The sequence below is a fragment of the Salvelinus sp. IW2-2015 genome, unplaced genomic scaffold, assembly GCF_002910315.2.
Source record: "Salvelinus sp. IW2-2015 unplaced genomic scaffold, ASM291031v2 Un_scaffold2976, whole genome shotgun sequence".
NCBI classification, from domain to species: Eukaryota; Metazoa; Chordata; class Actinopteri; order Salmoniformes; family Salmonidae; genus Salvelinus; species Salvelinus sp. IW2-2015.
In genome coordinates, this window is record NW_019944271.1 from 60689 (window position 1) to 75846 (window position 15158).

Sequence of the window (15158 nt, forward strand, 5' to 3'; positions counted from 1 at the left end):
TGCTAAAGCACGATGGGACGAGGACATCCCGGCCGGCAAAACCATCCCCTAACCCGGACGACGCTAGGCCAAAACCGTCAAGTAACCCGGACGACGCTAGGCCAAAACCATCCCCTAACCCGGACGACGCTAGGCCAAAACCATCCCCTAACCCGGACGACGCAAGGCACAACCATCCCCTAAACCGCACGACGCTAGGCCAAACCATCCCTAACCCGGGAACACGACGCTAGGCCAAGACCATCCCCTAACCCGGACGGACGCTGACAAAGCCACATCCCCTAACCGCGGACGACGCTAGGCCAAACCTCCCTAACCCGGACGACGCTAGGCCAAAACCTCCCCTACCCGGACGACGCTAGGGCCAAAACATCCCCTAACCCGGACGACGCTAGGCCAAAACCATCCCCTAACCCGGACGACGCTAGGCCCAAAACCATCCCCTAACCCGGAGACGACCTAGGCCAAACATCCCCTAACCCGGACGACGCTAGCCAAAACCATCCCCTAACCCGGACGGAACGCTAGGCAAAACCATCCCCTAACCCGGACGACGCTAGGGCCAAAACCCGTCCAACCGGCACGTAACCCGGACGACGCTGTGCCAATTGTGTGCCGCCTCATGTGCGCCGCCACATGGGACTCCCGGTTCGCGGCCAGCTGCGACACAACCCGGGCTCAAACCCGGATCTGTAGTGACGCCCTGCGATGCAGGCCGAAGGAAAAAAATTAAGTCCCCGTTTATCAAAATAAAAACTACATTGCTTAATAAGTGAGATGAAATTAATCTTATGTATTTATTTTGAATCTGTTTCAAGACATTCTCAGAAACTATTTCAGCGACCAGTTTCTAAGAAAATGTGTGGTAAGTGTACTGCACAAACATAGACAAGATTAGATTCTTATCTCAAGAAAGCATCTCAGTACTTTGAGATTTCTTCAATAATCTTAATTTCTGTTCTCACTGTAATGAACAAGAGGAATTTATGAAGAACTATTCACATTTGAAGGTGTAAAGTCATACCAACTTTTTCAAAATTATTATTTTAAATGTCATGTCACTACACAGAATTATGAGTTTCCTAGAACTCTGTATTCTGTAGATTTTTGTATTTTATCCTTATATGTGGAAAGAAGTTCACACATGTCTGGTATAGTAATGTGTCAAATGCATGCATTTTACATTAATGGACTCAGATCCCACTGATTTCAAAGGAAGGCCCTGTCATTAAGAATCTCTCACAATGTATGTTACCATGTTGCTTCACCTTTAGTGGGAAATATGAGACAAACTACTGTATGGTGGTTCTGTATGAACACACTGTATGTACTCACTGCAAGTGGAGATCCCCCAGCATCCCATGGATAGATCTGTGACTTTCTGTCCCACACATCACAACATGAGAAATGGGGGTGGGGTCTTTCCTCTCAAAAAGGGTAGGTAGACTATAGCCTCCAATGGATGAAAATACTGYTTCCTTTGATACAGAAAGAACAGAAGTGAGAAGGACAGAATACAGGAAGAGGGGAAGACACAATGAGAGATACCAGGTCTGTTTGGTGGGGTATGGGGGTGGGGGGAACTGTCTGTGTACACTGTGAAATATTWAAACAAGGTGGCAGRTGGTGCTTTTCAACAGTCATTTTCTATTTTCTGAAAAAATATTTTTAACAGGATCTATTGTCATCATACCCTCTTTGTTGCAAGTGTCTGGAGATTTCTGAAAAGTTGTCTGACAAGTTTATACCTACTGTATGCTCTGATATTTTTCAAACACTTAATTTTCTTTTTTTTACCACAATAAGGAGTCTGGAGTTGTGAAATCCTTTTTGGGCATTTCAGTCTTTCCCCATAAAGCCCTATCTCTCAACATTATTCAACCCAAGGCACCATTTAGTTACAAGGTGTGACTATGGTTATAGRCCTATGTGGTGAGCTTTGCGTGTGAGCTATTGAATGGTGTATTACCAGCCTTACAACACCAAATGGAAGACACGTTGGGATTTTTTGCTACTGTGTATTATTGGAAGAATGGAGAAGATAAGGGTGTGTGTGTGTGTGTGAAAGAGTGAGCAAGTGGCACGTGATGTCGACACACATCTCAATGAAATGACACTTCTTTATATATATATATATATATCCTTTAAGTCATTGATTTACGGATTTGATTAATTGAGAACATATCAAAAGCATCCAAAACATTTCATCCTAACAGTTTGACTGGTTGTCAAACTATACTGTAGCTAGTCACCTGAGTCATTTGATCTGAATGTACCAGACTAGTAATACATGATGAGGAAGCAATTCAAACCAGCCAAGAGCCTAACAGTTGAGTGGGAAAAAGGGAAATAACCTGTATGCCAAGTACAGTACAGATGTAGGATCTGGCTACAGCAGGAAAATAATCCTGCAGCAACAGAACATGTGAAATATGATGTGGATTATAATGAATGGACATTTTTGTAGGGGTTGATACATTTTTCATTAGGGCAAATCAAGTCTGACATTTTAAATGGAAATTACAAACTTTAGAAGCCTTTTTAAACCTTGAATACWCTACAAGTTTACATTTCCTGCTGTGCAGGTACATTCTCTGAAACAAAAAAGAGATACAATTAAGATCCTACATCTGTAAATAGTCAAATTATTAACCCATTATAATCCCTGTTCTAAAACACTCAGTCAAGCTGACCAGGAACAGGGAAAAGGAAAGTACTGCATGTTCTGGCACAGGGAGTAAACTTGTTTATTGATGATTACCCATAAACATCTAATTAGAAMAATGTTTCCCTTCAGCTATCGAGTGCTTTGCTTCCTTCAGATAAACTGTTAATCATTGTCTTACATCAGATGGCTTCACTCCTCTCTAAACCGATCGATGCAGGCAGAATCGATGTGCTATCTGATTTAAGACAAAACTGTTTCCTTATTCTTTGCCTGAYAAATTTCCTGGCAGGAACTCCCTTATCTCTCTAGAGGAGCACACAGAGGCCAAAGAAGGAATAGTGCTTTCAAGGCAACTGGGAAGTCAGAAAAAATAAGAGGTCATGTCATGACGTAAGTGATCTTCAGGTCGGAAAGTGGGAACTCTAGAAAGAGGCCAGAGTTCCCGACTTCCGAGTTAGATGACCGTTCAAAAAGATTTTTCCCAGTCAGAGCTTGTTTTATTTAGATTTTCCAGTTGTCTTCAACGCACTGAAGTCAGAAGTAGGAGATTTCTGAGTTCCCAGTTGTTGTGAACGTGGCAAGAGACATGCACATGGAGGATCATGACGACACTCCCCTCTGAATAGTAGTCTGTCAGTAGGGCCAGATACCGTAAATACCTGATGAATGACGAAGAGTGTGAGTAGGCCTATCGATACAGAGAAAATGGGCTGCTCATCATTGCAGAAAAATGTGGTCTCACCTTTACCTGTTGGAAAAGGTGACATTTATTGTGTCCAATTAATGACCCGAATTGGGCATTAATGCCTAGAATAAGAAATATGAATTTGTTCTTAACTGACTTGCCTAGTTAAATAAAGGTTAAATAAATAAATATAATAGAATAGAGAATAGAATAGATTGGGAAATTAAATAACTTTAACTTCTATTTTATAATACTCTATTATATTATATAATATTCCTCAATATAAAAATGATGAACAGTAGGGCCTATGAGTGAGCAAGTGGCCAATGAGGTGAAGAAAATAAAGAAAAAGTTATGTTTGCGCTTTTTACAAGGTCGGTATTTTGTAATGTTTGCATAATCCGTTGTATACTCTTTGTTTTTTTCTATATTGTTTATTTTGAATTTACAATCATTTACAATAATAATACATTTTAAAAAGCGTACGTTACCATGGCAACCCTGGATCACTGCTTATTTGACCTCGGGTGTAGTCACAATTTATTTGTTACTTCTTCCGGGTGAAATCATTTTTTTGTTTGCATGAAGTGAGATTGTGCATGCTAAATATTTGGGACTAGCTAGCTTTTTAGCTAACTAAATTAAAACCAAAATGTCCCGGGGCTCAAGTGCAGGTTTCGATCGTCACATCACCATCTTCTCTCCAGAGGGTAGACTCTACCAAGTTGGTTAGTACAGTGTATTTTCAATCGTATGCCGGCTAGCTAAATGCTCAGTCATGGTTCCTAGCTAAGTTAGCGCTAACTGTAACCACAGACAAAGGGGAAACCTATCTTTGTTGCAACTAACTACAAACTGCAAGTTAGCAATAAGCCTACTTTTCATTTGAAAGTTATTTTGAACTAGCTAATATTCTAGCAAGCTACACCAGTTAAATATCCACATATTTAAACAGAATGCTAGCTAGGCTAACACCCGGTACATGTAAACTCAAGAAACACAATGAACATAACGTTAGTTAACTAGAACTAGTCAACATGAAGTTGGTTGTAATTTTTACAAGATAGCTACTGAAAACATGTTGCTTTCTTTTAGTGGCTAGCCTAATAGCATGTGAGTACGGCTTGCTAGTGAGGATAGCTAACTAGCAAATTATGTTGTTAGCAAGCTAGTCTCGCGAGGCTAGCGAGACTAGCTTCATCATCATATGGTATACCGTTTTTTCTCTGAAAGTCTCATATAGTGGGACTGCTTTTATCTGTTGAAGTGATTTTTTTATTTTATTGTATGCGTTAAAATTATGTAATGTCATGAATAACCCTGTTTTATGTGTTGTTTTTGACAGAGTATGCTTTCAAGGCCATAAACCAAGGTGGTCTCACGTCAGTAGCAGTCAGAGGTAAAGACTGTGCAGTAGTCGTCACACAGAAGAAAGTACCAGTAAGTTCAGCTGTAAAACTCATGGCTGTTTACCTCATTATTCTAGGCTTCTCACCAGTGGAGGACTAATTTAGTACAACAATTGTATTTCTTAGAAATTACATCACCTCGTTTTGTCTCCACAAGGACAAGCTGCTGGATTCCTCCACAGTCACTCACCTGTTCAGGATAACGGAGAACATCGGCTGTGTGATGTCAGGGATGACAGGTAGGCTACAATACCCAGCACAACAGTCTTCAGCAGAGTGATGGACCATCCAGGCTTCATTGCAGACAGACTACTATGGTTGTTACTCACAACAACTCAACTCCATGTGTATCTCAAAACACATACTAGCATATGCATGACCTTTTACCTTGTCCTGAACAAGTCCCAACACTGTTTCTAACTGCTTGTCTCTTGTCTTCTCCTACCCCCAGCGGACGGCAAGTCCCAGGTCCAGAGAGCACGCTACGAGGCAGCAAACTGGAATTACAAGTACGGTTATGAGATCCCAGTGGACATGCTATGTAAGAGGATCGCTGACATCTCTCAGGTGTACACACAAAACGCTGAGATGAGGCCACTGGGATGCTGTAAGTGCATGTTTATTCATGTTCACCATCACTGGATATAAGTTCTACGGTCAAAGAAATGCAAAAGTGATGATCCGTGTTGTACTCTTAATTTTCCTTCAGACATTATAGAAGACAATGCATCTCTTCCCCAATATTATTTACAACTCTCAAAGAATTCTGTGTGTACTGTACTTCCTGTTTGACTAATAGCATGTCTCTCCTCAGGCATGATAGTGATAGGTGTGGATGATGAGTGTGGTCCCCAGGTGTACAAGTGTGACCCTGCTGGATACTACTGTGGCTTCAAGGCCACTGCTGCAGGGGTCAAACAGACAGAGGCAACCAGCTTCCTGGAGAAGAAAGTAAAAAAAAAACTTGACCTGACCTTTAAAGAAACTGTCGAGGTAGATATGCCCTTCTACTCCGCTAACAAGGTTTGGTGATGCCAAGAGTGTGCAAAGCTGTCATCAAGACAAAGGGTTCTTCTACTTTGAAGAATCTAAAATATATTTTGTTTAACACTTTTTTTGGTTTCTACATGATTCCAAATGTGTTATTTCATAGTTTTGATTTCTTCACTGTTATTCTACAATGTAGAAAATAGTAAAAGTAAAGAAACACCCTGGAATGAGTAGGTGTGTCCAAACCTTTGACTGGTACTGTACATCGAAATTAAAGTGAAATGAATCRGTGGGTGAAATGTTGTACGGTCAGAATTTGGTTCTCTCCTCTGCAAAAACAATGGATGAGATTGTGTTGTCTCTTTCTTTTTTCAGACCGCCATCACCTGTCTGTCAACAGTCCTGTCCATTGATTTCAAGCCCTCTGAGCTGGAGATAGGAGTCATCGCAACAGAAGACCCTAAATTCAGGTGAAGCACCACTCTGCTCTGAACTCATCATTAGTCCCCATATAAAATACAGTAAGACCTTTGTTGTTTAGAAAGTGTGTACAATAGTTAGTTTAGATGTGGTGGTKCTATATTGGGCTCTCCCACTAATGGACCACCAGAATACTGTTGCAACAATAAAAAAACTAGTGGAAATTTAGAATTTTAGTAATCGTTTCTGTAAGGTAATGCCTAAGAAAACTGTYGATCCTGGATGGACAAAGGTATATTCTATTCTATTAATCTGTCTTTTCTGCTTGCAGGATTCTGACAGAGTCTGAGGTGGACACCCACCTGGTGTCCCTAGCGGAAAGAGATTGAGCCCAGAAAAACTACAGAGAGGCCCAGAGAGGTGTGTAAGGCCCAGTCAAAGAATTGTGGGATTTGTAGTCCCCAAATTGAAGAATGGTGTTAATCCTTGTTTACTGTATACTTGCCCCCTGTTCCATTAAACATTTTTTCAAGTAAAATATTCAGTGTTGATTAATATGTTTTCGGGTTGATCGCTCAATGCCAGAACGGGTTGTCACTCAGACACTAGAGTAACAGACTGCACAATATTTTCTGTGTGTATTATTCCATCTTGTATTTATGAAGTGTAAACCCTTTTCTAATGTAGGCTTATGCCATTTTCATTTTTCTATACAAAAAAAATGGAATTGTATTCTCAATGTGTGATCATAGATTTGACTGAATTCTGTGCACTATGCCTTGGTTATATGACCTAGTACAAACTTGGAAAATGTTTGTCCCTAAATTGGGTGACCTGACTGAGACGTTTTGAGCATTGCTGCAGAGTAAAACATTGACTTCCTGTTGTGGTTCTGCTCACTTGATCACATGACATACTATTGCAGAGCTGTGGTGAAGGTTCTTTACTACAATCAGTCAAAACTGGTTGTGACCTGTTTGCCTCCTTGTATCATGATTTTTTGCATTTTCCATTTCCTTCAAGTCAGAAATAAAATGCGCCTCCGGTGACAATCAAAAGGCAAACTGACTTGAGAGAAGAGTGCAATATTTCTATGTGATGAGCGAATGGGGAAATATATTGGAAAATATCACATCAAGTTGGGTTTATATAATAGAGGCTAAAAGACTAATCTGAAGTCTCAGAATTTGTGTTACTGGCCCATCATGTTAGTTGTATGTCTAGAGGATATGAATGGATCACATGCAGAGATATTGGAACTTTTGTGTTTTTGGGTGAGGCCGAGTCAGATTCCTTAGGAAATCCCCTCAGAATCCAGAGGTTAATAGGCCAACTGACATTTATGGCTCACAGCAAATAGCCTGCAATTAGAGGGCAATTAGAGGGTCCATTTTACACTCCCATTATAACAGTAGCCAAGGACCATATCTTTCTCTATCACTGATTATAATAGTGTGCCAATGGGGGAAAGGGTTGTAGAAGATACATGAGTCAGTCTATCCAGGAAGATAAATTGTTTAGTAAACTTTGAGCAATAAAAGTTTTTGCAATTTCCCTCTGACAACTTGGGGTAAATCCATACAGCTGAAGGTAAGTTGTCATGTTCTGCTGTCTCTAACTCTCCTTATGACTGGTAATACTAATAATAGGCATGGGTAGTGCAGTAAATGTTATTCTTATATTGGTGAACAGTAGGTTCTTCTACAGGAGTCGTCAATTCCCACACACTTATTCGGCAGCACTTCCAGAGTGGAATGTTTTATACGGAACAGTAGTTCCTCTTACACATCCAATTTGGGGGGACTTTTAACAATGTGACTCACAGATAGTGATCTTGCCCCAACCAGGAAACCCCAGACTATACTAATGCTGCATTCACATGCTCGTCGGAACTAGGAAACTCYGAAATGTCCAACCTGGTGATTTTGTTTAACGAGGCCTGTATATAACTACAACCAGTTAGCATGTTGGAAATTTCAGTTTCCTAGTTCCAACTAGCACATGGACRCGGCATAAGGGAAGATCTCAATTGCATGCTCCAGGCTTTCTCATCCAATGGGTTTTGAGAGTATGCAATTGAGATCTTCCCTTTGTGTTGAGTGGGGGAAGGGGACTTCAGTTGTCATGTAAGTCTATGAAAAMTGAACATGACTTGTGTGGGATTTCCATGTCAGTGAGTGAGTAGCGTTGGCTAAGTGAGCCAGTTAACTATGGGTTCAATTCTGTATATTGCTGTGTAAAAATGGCCATGAAGAATTACTAGAGTGTGATAGAAAATTAACTACAGAGTAGGAAAACAGCAGTCAAAATCCATTTTATATTATAGATGCATATTTTAATGATTCTTTTCAATAGTGTTTCACTCACATTTAATAAAAACATTCACAAGTATAAAAAATTATATCTCTGTATTTACAATATATGATGTCTGATATATACATGAAAATAGGATAATTCTCTGAGGTCAGGGCTCATATTATGCTTCCCGGTGCGTTTGATTTTCACAGACCACAAGAATTCCACCCCGAACAAATGCCATCTTCAGCCTTGTCTCTCTGATGTCTTGTCTTTAGGCCAGCTCTATTTGGCTCTACCCCWAAAGGCTTCTGGGACCTGGAGTTCCCACTGTGCTTTGATTGGACTGGACAGGCCAGTAGCAGCTTCATCGACTTGACTTCACACCACCACGTGATGCGACTGCTTCAATTCTGCCCAAATGTAATGTCATCGTACATCTGTGGAGAACGAAAGTAACAACATTAGGAATCTGTAATCGCAACTGTCATTTAAATAGAAGACAATATTCCTTTGGTACTATAGCCAATCCATTAGTCCAGATAGAGCCTTTTCCCAATCCCCTAGTACTGCAGTTTTTTATTAATTTAACCTTTATTTATACAAAGATCAAATCTCTTTTACAAGAGAGACCAGTGTAACTTTTAGTATCTCACCTGTTCATCACCAGACAGGCACTCCTCCTCACTCTCCTCTGATTCGCTCTCAGGCAGCTCTCTGAGTTCCTGGGCCGTCTTCTCATACAGCTGGTGGCGGATCTCAGCATTCTGACGCCCGTAGGTCAGGTGGAAAGGCGTGTAGCCYCCGTATGTCACACTGTTGACGTCTGCCCCCATGGAGAGGAGCCGGTGGACCAGGGATRGRTTCTGGAGGTCCACAGCCAGGTGAAGCGCTGTACGACCGCTACAATGTTCCTGGGGGAAACAAAAATACACCAAACATTAGTTCCTTTGGTCTGTGAATACATTTAGGTTTTAATTCATCAATGGGGATTCTTGATTCCTGGCATAAGAACACCTGTGTGATGAAACCTTACCTGTGCATTGATATCGGCACCAAGCTGAACTAGACTCTCCACCATGGAGAGGTATCCGTTAATGGAGGCGAGGTGGAGGCAGTTGTGTCCGCTGTAGTTGGGGAAGGTGAGGATGGAGCGGAGGTGGCGGGGGCAGTTCTGGGTGATCACACTGAAGGAGGTGAGAGAGCCCTTCTTACAGGCGATGTGGAGGGCGGTGTTCCCACTGTCGTCTGCTATCCGTGGGTCACACCCAGCCTTTAGGAGCCTCTCTACCAGWTGGGGTTGTTCTGTGATCACTGCCAGATGGAGCGCCGTCTGAGAGAAGAATAAGAAGGTGGTAAGCTATTGATTTCAGGTGTAAATACCACCATTTAGATGGCTTGTTTATAACTATGTAAGTGTAGTGATGTTTTACCACCTGTTTCAATAAGACTGTGTTTTATCAACCAATTAATTTTGCTTTAATTAACCCATTAAGTTTGTGTTTTAATTGTTCTATTTTTGTAATCTTCAATTAGTCAATTATACAAAAATKAATTGGTTATCTTTAATTACCTGTCTCTGATTGTTCTGTGCATCCAGGAATAGATCATCATTGTGTGACAGTTTGATCATGTGCTCAGCATGTTCTGTGGCTTCATGAATAATGGCCAGGTGGAGAAACCTATGTGGAAGAGGGGTAAAAGAAAGAGTTAAAAACGGCTTTGCTTCAAATACGCACGTCTGAGAGGAAGTGGTTGAAAAAAAAAGAACAAAGCRCGAGCACTAGAGCGTTGCGCAAGAATGGATTTTTTGGGGGTTATTTCCACCAGTTGCGGCTTGACACATCTGATACATTATCAGTTCCTGGCAACTCGCCAGGGACTTTCCTAACTGCGCATAGCTGATTTTAGCGCCGCCAAGGGGCAGCTCTGAGCCAAAGTACACACTCAGCGGACAGCGGAGTCCAAAAGTCATTTTTTTAACTTGCAAATGCTGACTATCAGCTGATTAATTTGACACAACTTGATTACAGGAGCATATCTGTGCGTTTTAAAAGTGACTTAGTCCTACAATGCAAATTAAGAAAAGCTCATTGAAATAGTATAATTATAATCCAAAACAATACAGCACTTTATGCAAAATCATATGCATTCATAAAACATACCGATGCAACATTACCCAAAGATAAAAGTGAACTTACGTGTCTCTGTCCTCGGTCACTGTTTTCCTCCAGGGTTCATTACTGCAGGAGTTTGACATGACTTCGACGGGGGCCACTCTCAAGTCCTCCAGCTCCTTCACAAGGTTACCATATTCATCGTCTTTTAGCGAATCCAGACCGCTATCAAAACGGTCTTCTTGGCTAGGTATCATTTTGCCATGTTTCGATACCCGTTCATCGACGTTATAATCCATTTGGTTGTCGTTTGAAACTCTATAAACATCCATATTGAATAGACTGACTGACTGACTGACTGACAAGTCCACTCACTACTCTGTTCCCTTTCAAGTCTGGAATGGAGTGCGTGTTGAAGGGAGGCGCCAGTGGCTTAAATATTCTAGCTGGGAGGAGACAAAGAATGGGGGATTTCCACGTTGAGTTATCTCGACACAACTAGGGAAACTCATAGACCGGGCTTTTATGAGAAAAATTCCCTCGAATGAGCCCCGTACTCACGAGTAAGAATGAAAACTTGTAGTTTCCTATTAGACGTACCTGTGATGCAGACATAAATACGTTCAATGAATGAGATAGAAGATGAATGAGAGACAGACATTAGAGGTGCCTTTGACTGGTTCTTGAAGAATTCCCTTTTCACTTGGGGAATAAATGTGTCATAACAAGTTATATGAGGGGCATAACTGTTCTGCACCTTTTGACTGTAATGCCACCATCAGGTAACTGTGCAGAACCAGTGTTAAAAGGAATGTCAATTGAAGGTCAACCACAGTGTGAAATAATGAATTGGTTTATTATTAGGCCTGCCATATTTGTTATTATTGTGCTATTACACTTCTGCACCTCACCTGGTCTCATATATGAACAACTACATGGATAAAATGCATCTCTGCRAGCATAAACGGATAAGAAATTGCCAATTTAATATCTATAGGTGGCCAGGTTTTATACAGGTTGGGATACCATTGTTTGAGGGATGTTTGCAGCCTTCATGTCGGAAAACAGAACAAAAGCCCAGTATGGGGAAACAAAACCAAAAGATATCTTGCTGTTGCATGGTTCACAGGTGAATCAGATGGAGCTGGGACATTCAGGTGATTCCACAGGGACTCTCTGATTGCAGAATAATACCACAGGGTATGTTACAGAGGTGGAAAAAGTTACACTTTCCAAATGGAGACAACCCCACTATGAAACGGACACTGCTGCGTGTTCCCCCATGGGATATAGATATAGCCTACTGGACAAACCATTAATGTGCTGCACATACCTAATGTAACATTTACATGGTGTTTTGGTATTTTATTAGGATCCCCATTAGCTGTTGTGAAAGCAGCAGCTACTCTTTCTGGGGTTCATACAAAAAAAATAACCATGACATAATACAGAACATTAATAGACAAGAACAACTCAAGGACAGAACTACATACTGTACATTTAAAAACGTCACACATAGCCTACATATCAATACATACACACAAAATATCTAAGTCAAATAGGGGAGAGGCGTTGTGCCGTGAGGTGTTACTTTCTCWGTTTTTTTTAAACCAGGTTTGCTGTTCATTTGAGCAATAAGAGATGGAAGGGAGTTCCATGCAATAATGGCTCTATATAATACTGTACACTTTCTGGAATTTGTTCTGGAGTTGAGGAGTGTGAAAAGACCCCTGGTGGCATGTCGGTGGGGCAAGTGTGTGTGTCAGAGCTGTGTGCTGTGTGTAACTATTTTGAATTTTCAACACATTAATATTTCTTATAAAAAGAAGAAGGGATGCAGTCAGCCTCTCCTCAACTCTTAGCCAAGAGAGACTGGCATGCATAGTATTTATATTAGCCCTCTGATTACAATGAAGAGCAAGACGTGACGCTCTGTTCARGGCCAGCTGCARCTTAACTAGGTCTTTCTTTGCAGCACTTGACCACATGACTGGACAATAATCAAGATTAGACAAAACTAGAGCCTGCAGGACTTGCTTTTTGGAGTGTGGTGTCAAAAAAGCAGAGCAATAAAAGGGTTTCTCCAACTTTGTTGGCTTTACCTTGCGTGACAACAAGTATAACTGTCTACCTGGGCTAGCCTCACCCTAGCTGACAAGTGAACTGAAAACTCCCTGTTTGCACAGGGAAGGACGCTTTTAACAACATAGCAACCGTAACCACAAGCAGTAAGCATTCACACCTCTGTGGGGCGATACTGGGCGCTACTGTACACAAACACTTACACACACCTTCCTAAAAAGGACAAGCCAGATGACATATAAAGGATTACAGTGTGAGTGTATGCGTCACACCACCAGGAGTCATGGCAACAGGCAGATACACTCTTCTATCTGTGGGATTGTGATTGGTCTGCTGTGAATTCCACACATTCTTTCATCTCTGCCAAGTAAAGTATCACAATACTGAGTCTAGGTTGGGAACATTATGTGCTTTTTCTGAAGGGGAGTAACCCATGCTTCCTGATGTTATCATGTCTGTTGATGGTGAGATTTTTTCAAGGGAAATGCCTATTMATTTGTAAATAGGAAGTTCCTACTYATTTGTTGTAGTAAAATGCAACATCCTTCCTTTGACCACTTTGTTCTGTGTTTACTGTGGTTTTCATGCACACCATTTCTATCCCCAATCTCTCTCTAGATTTCCCTCTATTGGGTTGCAGTTGTAACAGCTACTTCAATAATTTACAATTACACAAGCCAAATCATTGTTCAAGRCACCACGTACACTTGTTTGCAAAGTTAGTCCCCTTATGATGTTTCCACTGATCTAATTATTTTAACATTTAGTTTTAYTCCAACTTTTAACTTTACTTCAACTATCTATTTATGGGACATGATAACATCTTATATTCAGCTGATTGTGTAGTTTCAGTTTTATTCATTGTTACATAAGTCACATTAGTTTTCCCAGCATATGTTGAATTACTGCCTCATTTTGTAGTTCCTTCTTATTAACTTTGTCCAGTAATTTCCTGTCTGTTTTCCAATAACACTGCAAGGCAAGGTCCCCTTTGTAGGAACAATTAGATATTCCAGTCTAAAAATAGAATGATCACACTGCATTCTATCACTGATATGAAACTTCTCCTACTCTTTCATAGGATATGTCAGTGGTCAGTTGCRTGTGTGTTATAATACCACACAGATTGATTCAGGTGATAATAATGCCTTCCACTTTCTATTGMAGGAGCTTAATGTTTTATGAGTGTGTGGTCAATATGAGAATGGGAGGGCATTTTAATATGGCAATGACATGGCATCATTTATGTTCCACTGTCTAAGCAGTATTAAATAGTCAACCTTTCTGCTCCTGAATCGACATGTCTGAAATGACTCACATCTGACTCATTCTATGGCCACCATGTCCAAGGGACTTCACCTTTCCCCTATCCACACACATATATATGTACAACGTAAATTGGACTGAGTAATCCTCAGATACAGATTACAACAGGGTTTCAGTTAGAGGAGACAGTGAGGACATACACTGAGTATACAAAACATTAAGAATACTTGCTCTTTCCATGACGTAGACTGAACAGGTGAATCCAGGTGAAAGCTATGATCYCTTATTGATATCACTTATTAAATCCACTTCAATYAGTGTAGATGAAGGGGATGAGACAGGTTAAAGAAGCATTTTTAAGCCTTGAGACAATTGAGACATGGATTGTGTATTTGTGCCATTCAGAGCGTGAATGGGCAAGACAAAAGATTTAAGTGCCTTTGAGCGGGGTATGGTAGTAGGTGCCATGCGCASCGGTTTGTGTGAAGAACTGCAWCGCTGCTGGGTTTTTCACGCTCAACTTTTTCCTGTGTGTATCAWGAATGGTCCACCGCCCAAAGGACATCCAGACAACATGACACAATTATGAGAAGCATTGGAGTCAACAACACGCTTTCGACACCTTGTAGAATAAATATTAAAACATGTTTCTAATAGGATAGGTAGGAGGCAAGTTTTACCTCAACATGAATAATCAAGGTATGTAGGGAAAAAATACATTAGATCATCACTCCGTCTTTTTCAGTTTCCTCTAAACAAAGATTTGATTACAAATAATTTTACCTAGAAACAGGTATACTTCCTGATTAATTAACGAATTGCCCTGACTTCTTGTAAAATAAATGTGGTAATACAGGTATTGTTCTTATCTTTTCATGTCATCCCTTAAAAGGACAAGCCATATGACATTATTTAAATGACTTCAGTGGCACATTGATTCACCGAAACTAAAACAGTTCTCATATCGTGCCTCTCCCCTCATTGTTCTCAGGGTTTCATGCTGAGTGTGCCGTACTCCTGTGTAGTACACATTTTCGGGGAAAATTTTAGAGTAGGGGTAATACCTTTTACATTCAAGCATTCCCACGGTTGGATAGTGGCAAACCTGAGGTCTGAGTGTGACACAGACATGTCATGAGGGGCTCCCTCTCCGCAGCTGACCCACTGCCCCAATGATACTGGAGGTAAACTTCTCTCTGTTTAAATTTTTTTTACATTTTATTTCA

General features: G+C 40.8%; 2 protein-coding genes across 2 annotated transcripts; one reads left to right on the plus strand and one right to left on the minus strand.

Annotated features, from left to right (window-relative positions):
* The first annotated feature begins 3892 nt into the window (after nucleotides 1-3892).
* Nucleotides 3893-6710, plus strand: LOC112075087 (proteasome subunit alpha type-6). Its single transcript, XM_024142127.2, has 7 exons — nucleotides 3893-4081; nucleotides 4699-4793; nucleotides 4920-5001; nucleotides 5214-5369; nucleotides 5577-5755; nucleotides 6128-6222; nucleotides 6504-6710. Exons 1-7 carry the CDS (start codon nucleotides 4006-4008, stop codon nucleotides 6559-6561), a joined length of 741 nt encoding a protein of 246 aa, XP_023997895.1. The 5' UTR covers nucleotides 3893-4005; the 3' UTR covers nucleotides 6562-6710.
* Nucleotides 6711-8481: 1771 nt separating this feature from the next.
* LOC112075088 (NF-kappa-B inhibitor alpha) lies at nucleotides 8482-10996 on the minus strand. Its single transcript, XM_024142128.2, has 5 exons — nucleotides 10669-10996; nucleotides 10041-10149; nucleotides 9504-9800; nucleotides 9124-9381; nucleotides 8482-8907 (listed from the first exon to the last, which is right to left on the minus strand). The coding sequence occupies exons 1-5, from the start codon at nucleotides 10914-10916 to the stop codon at nucleotides 8875-8877; spliced, it is 945 nt and encodes a 314-aa protein (XP_023997896.1). The 5' UTR covers nucleotides 10917-10996; the 3' UTR covers nucleotides 8482-8874.
* Nucleotides 10997-15158: the final 4162 nt, after the last annotated feature.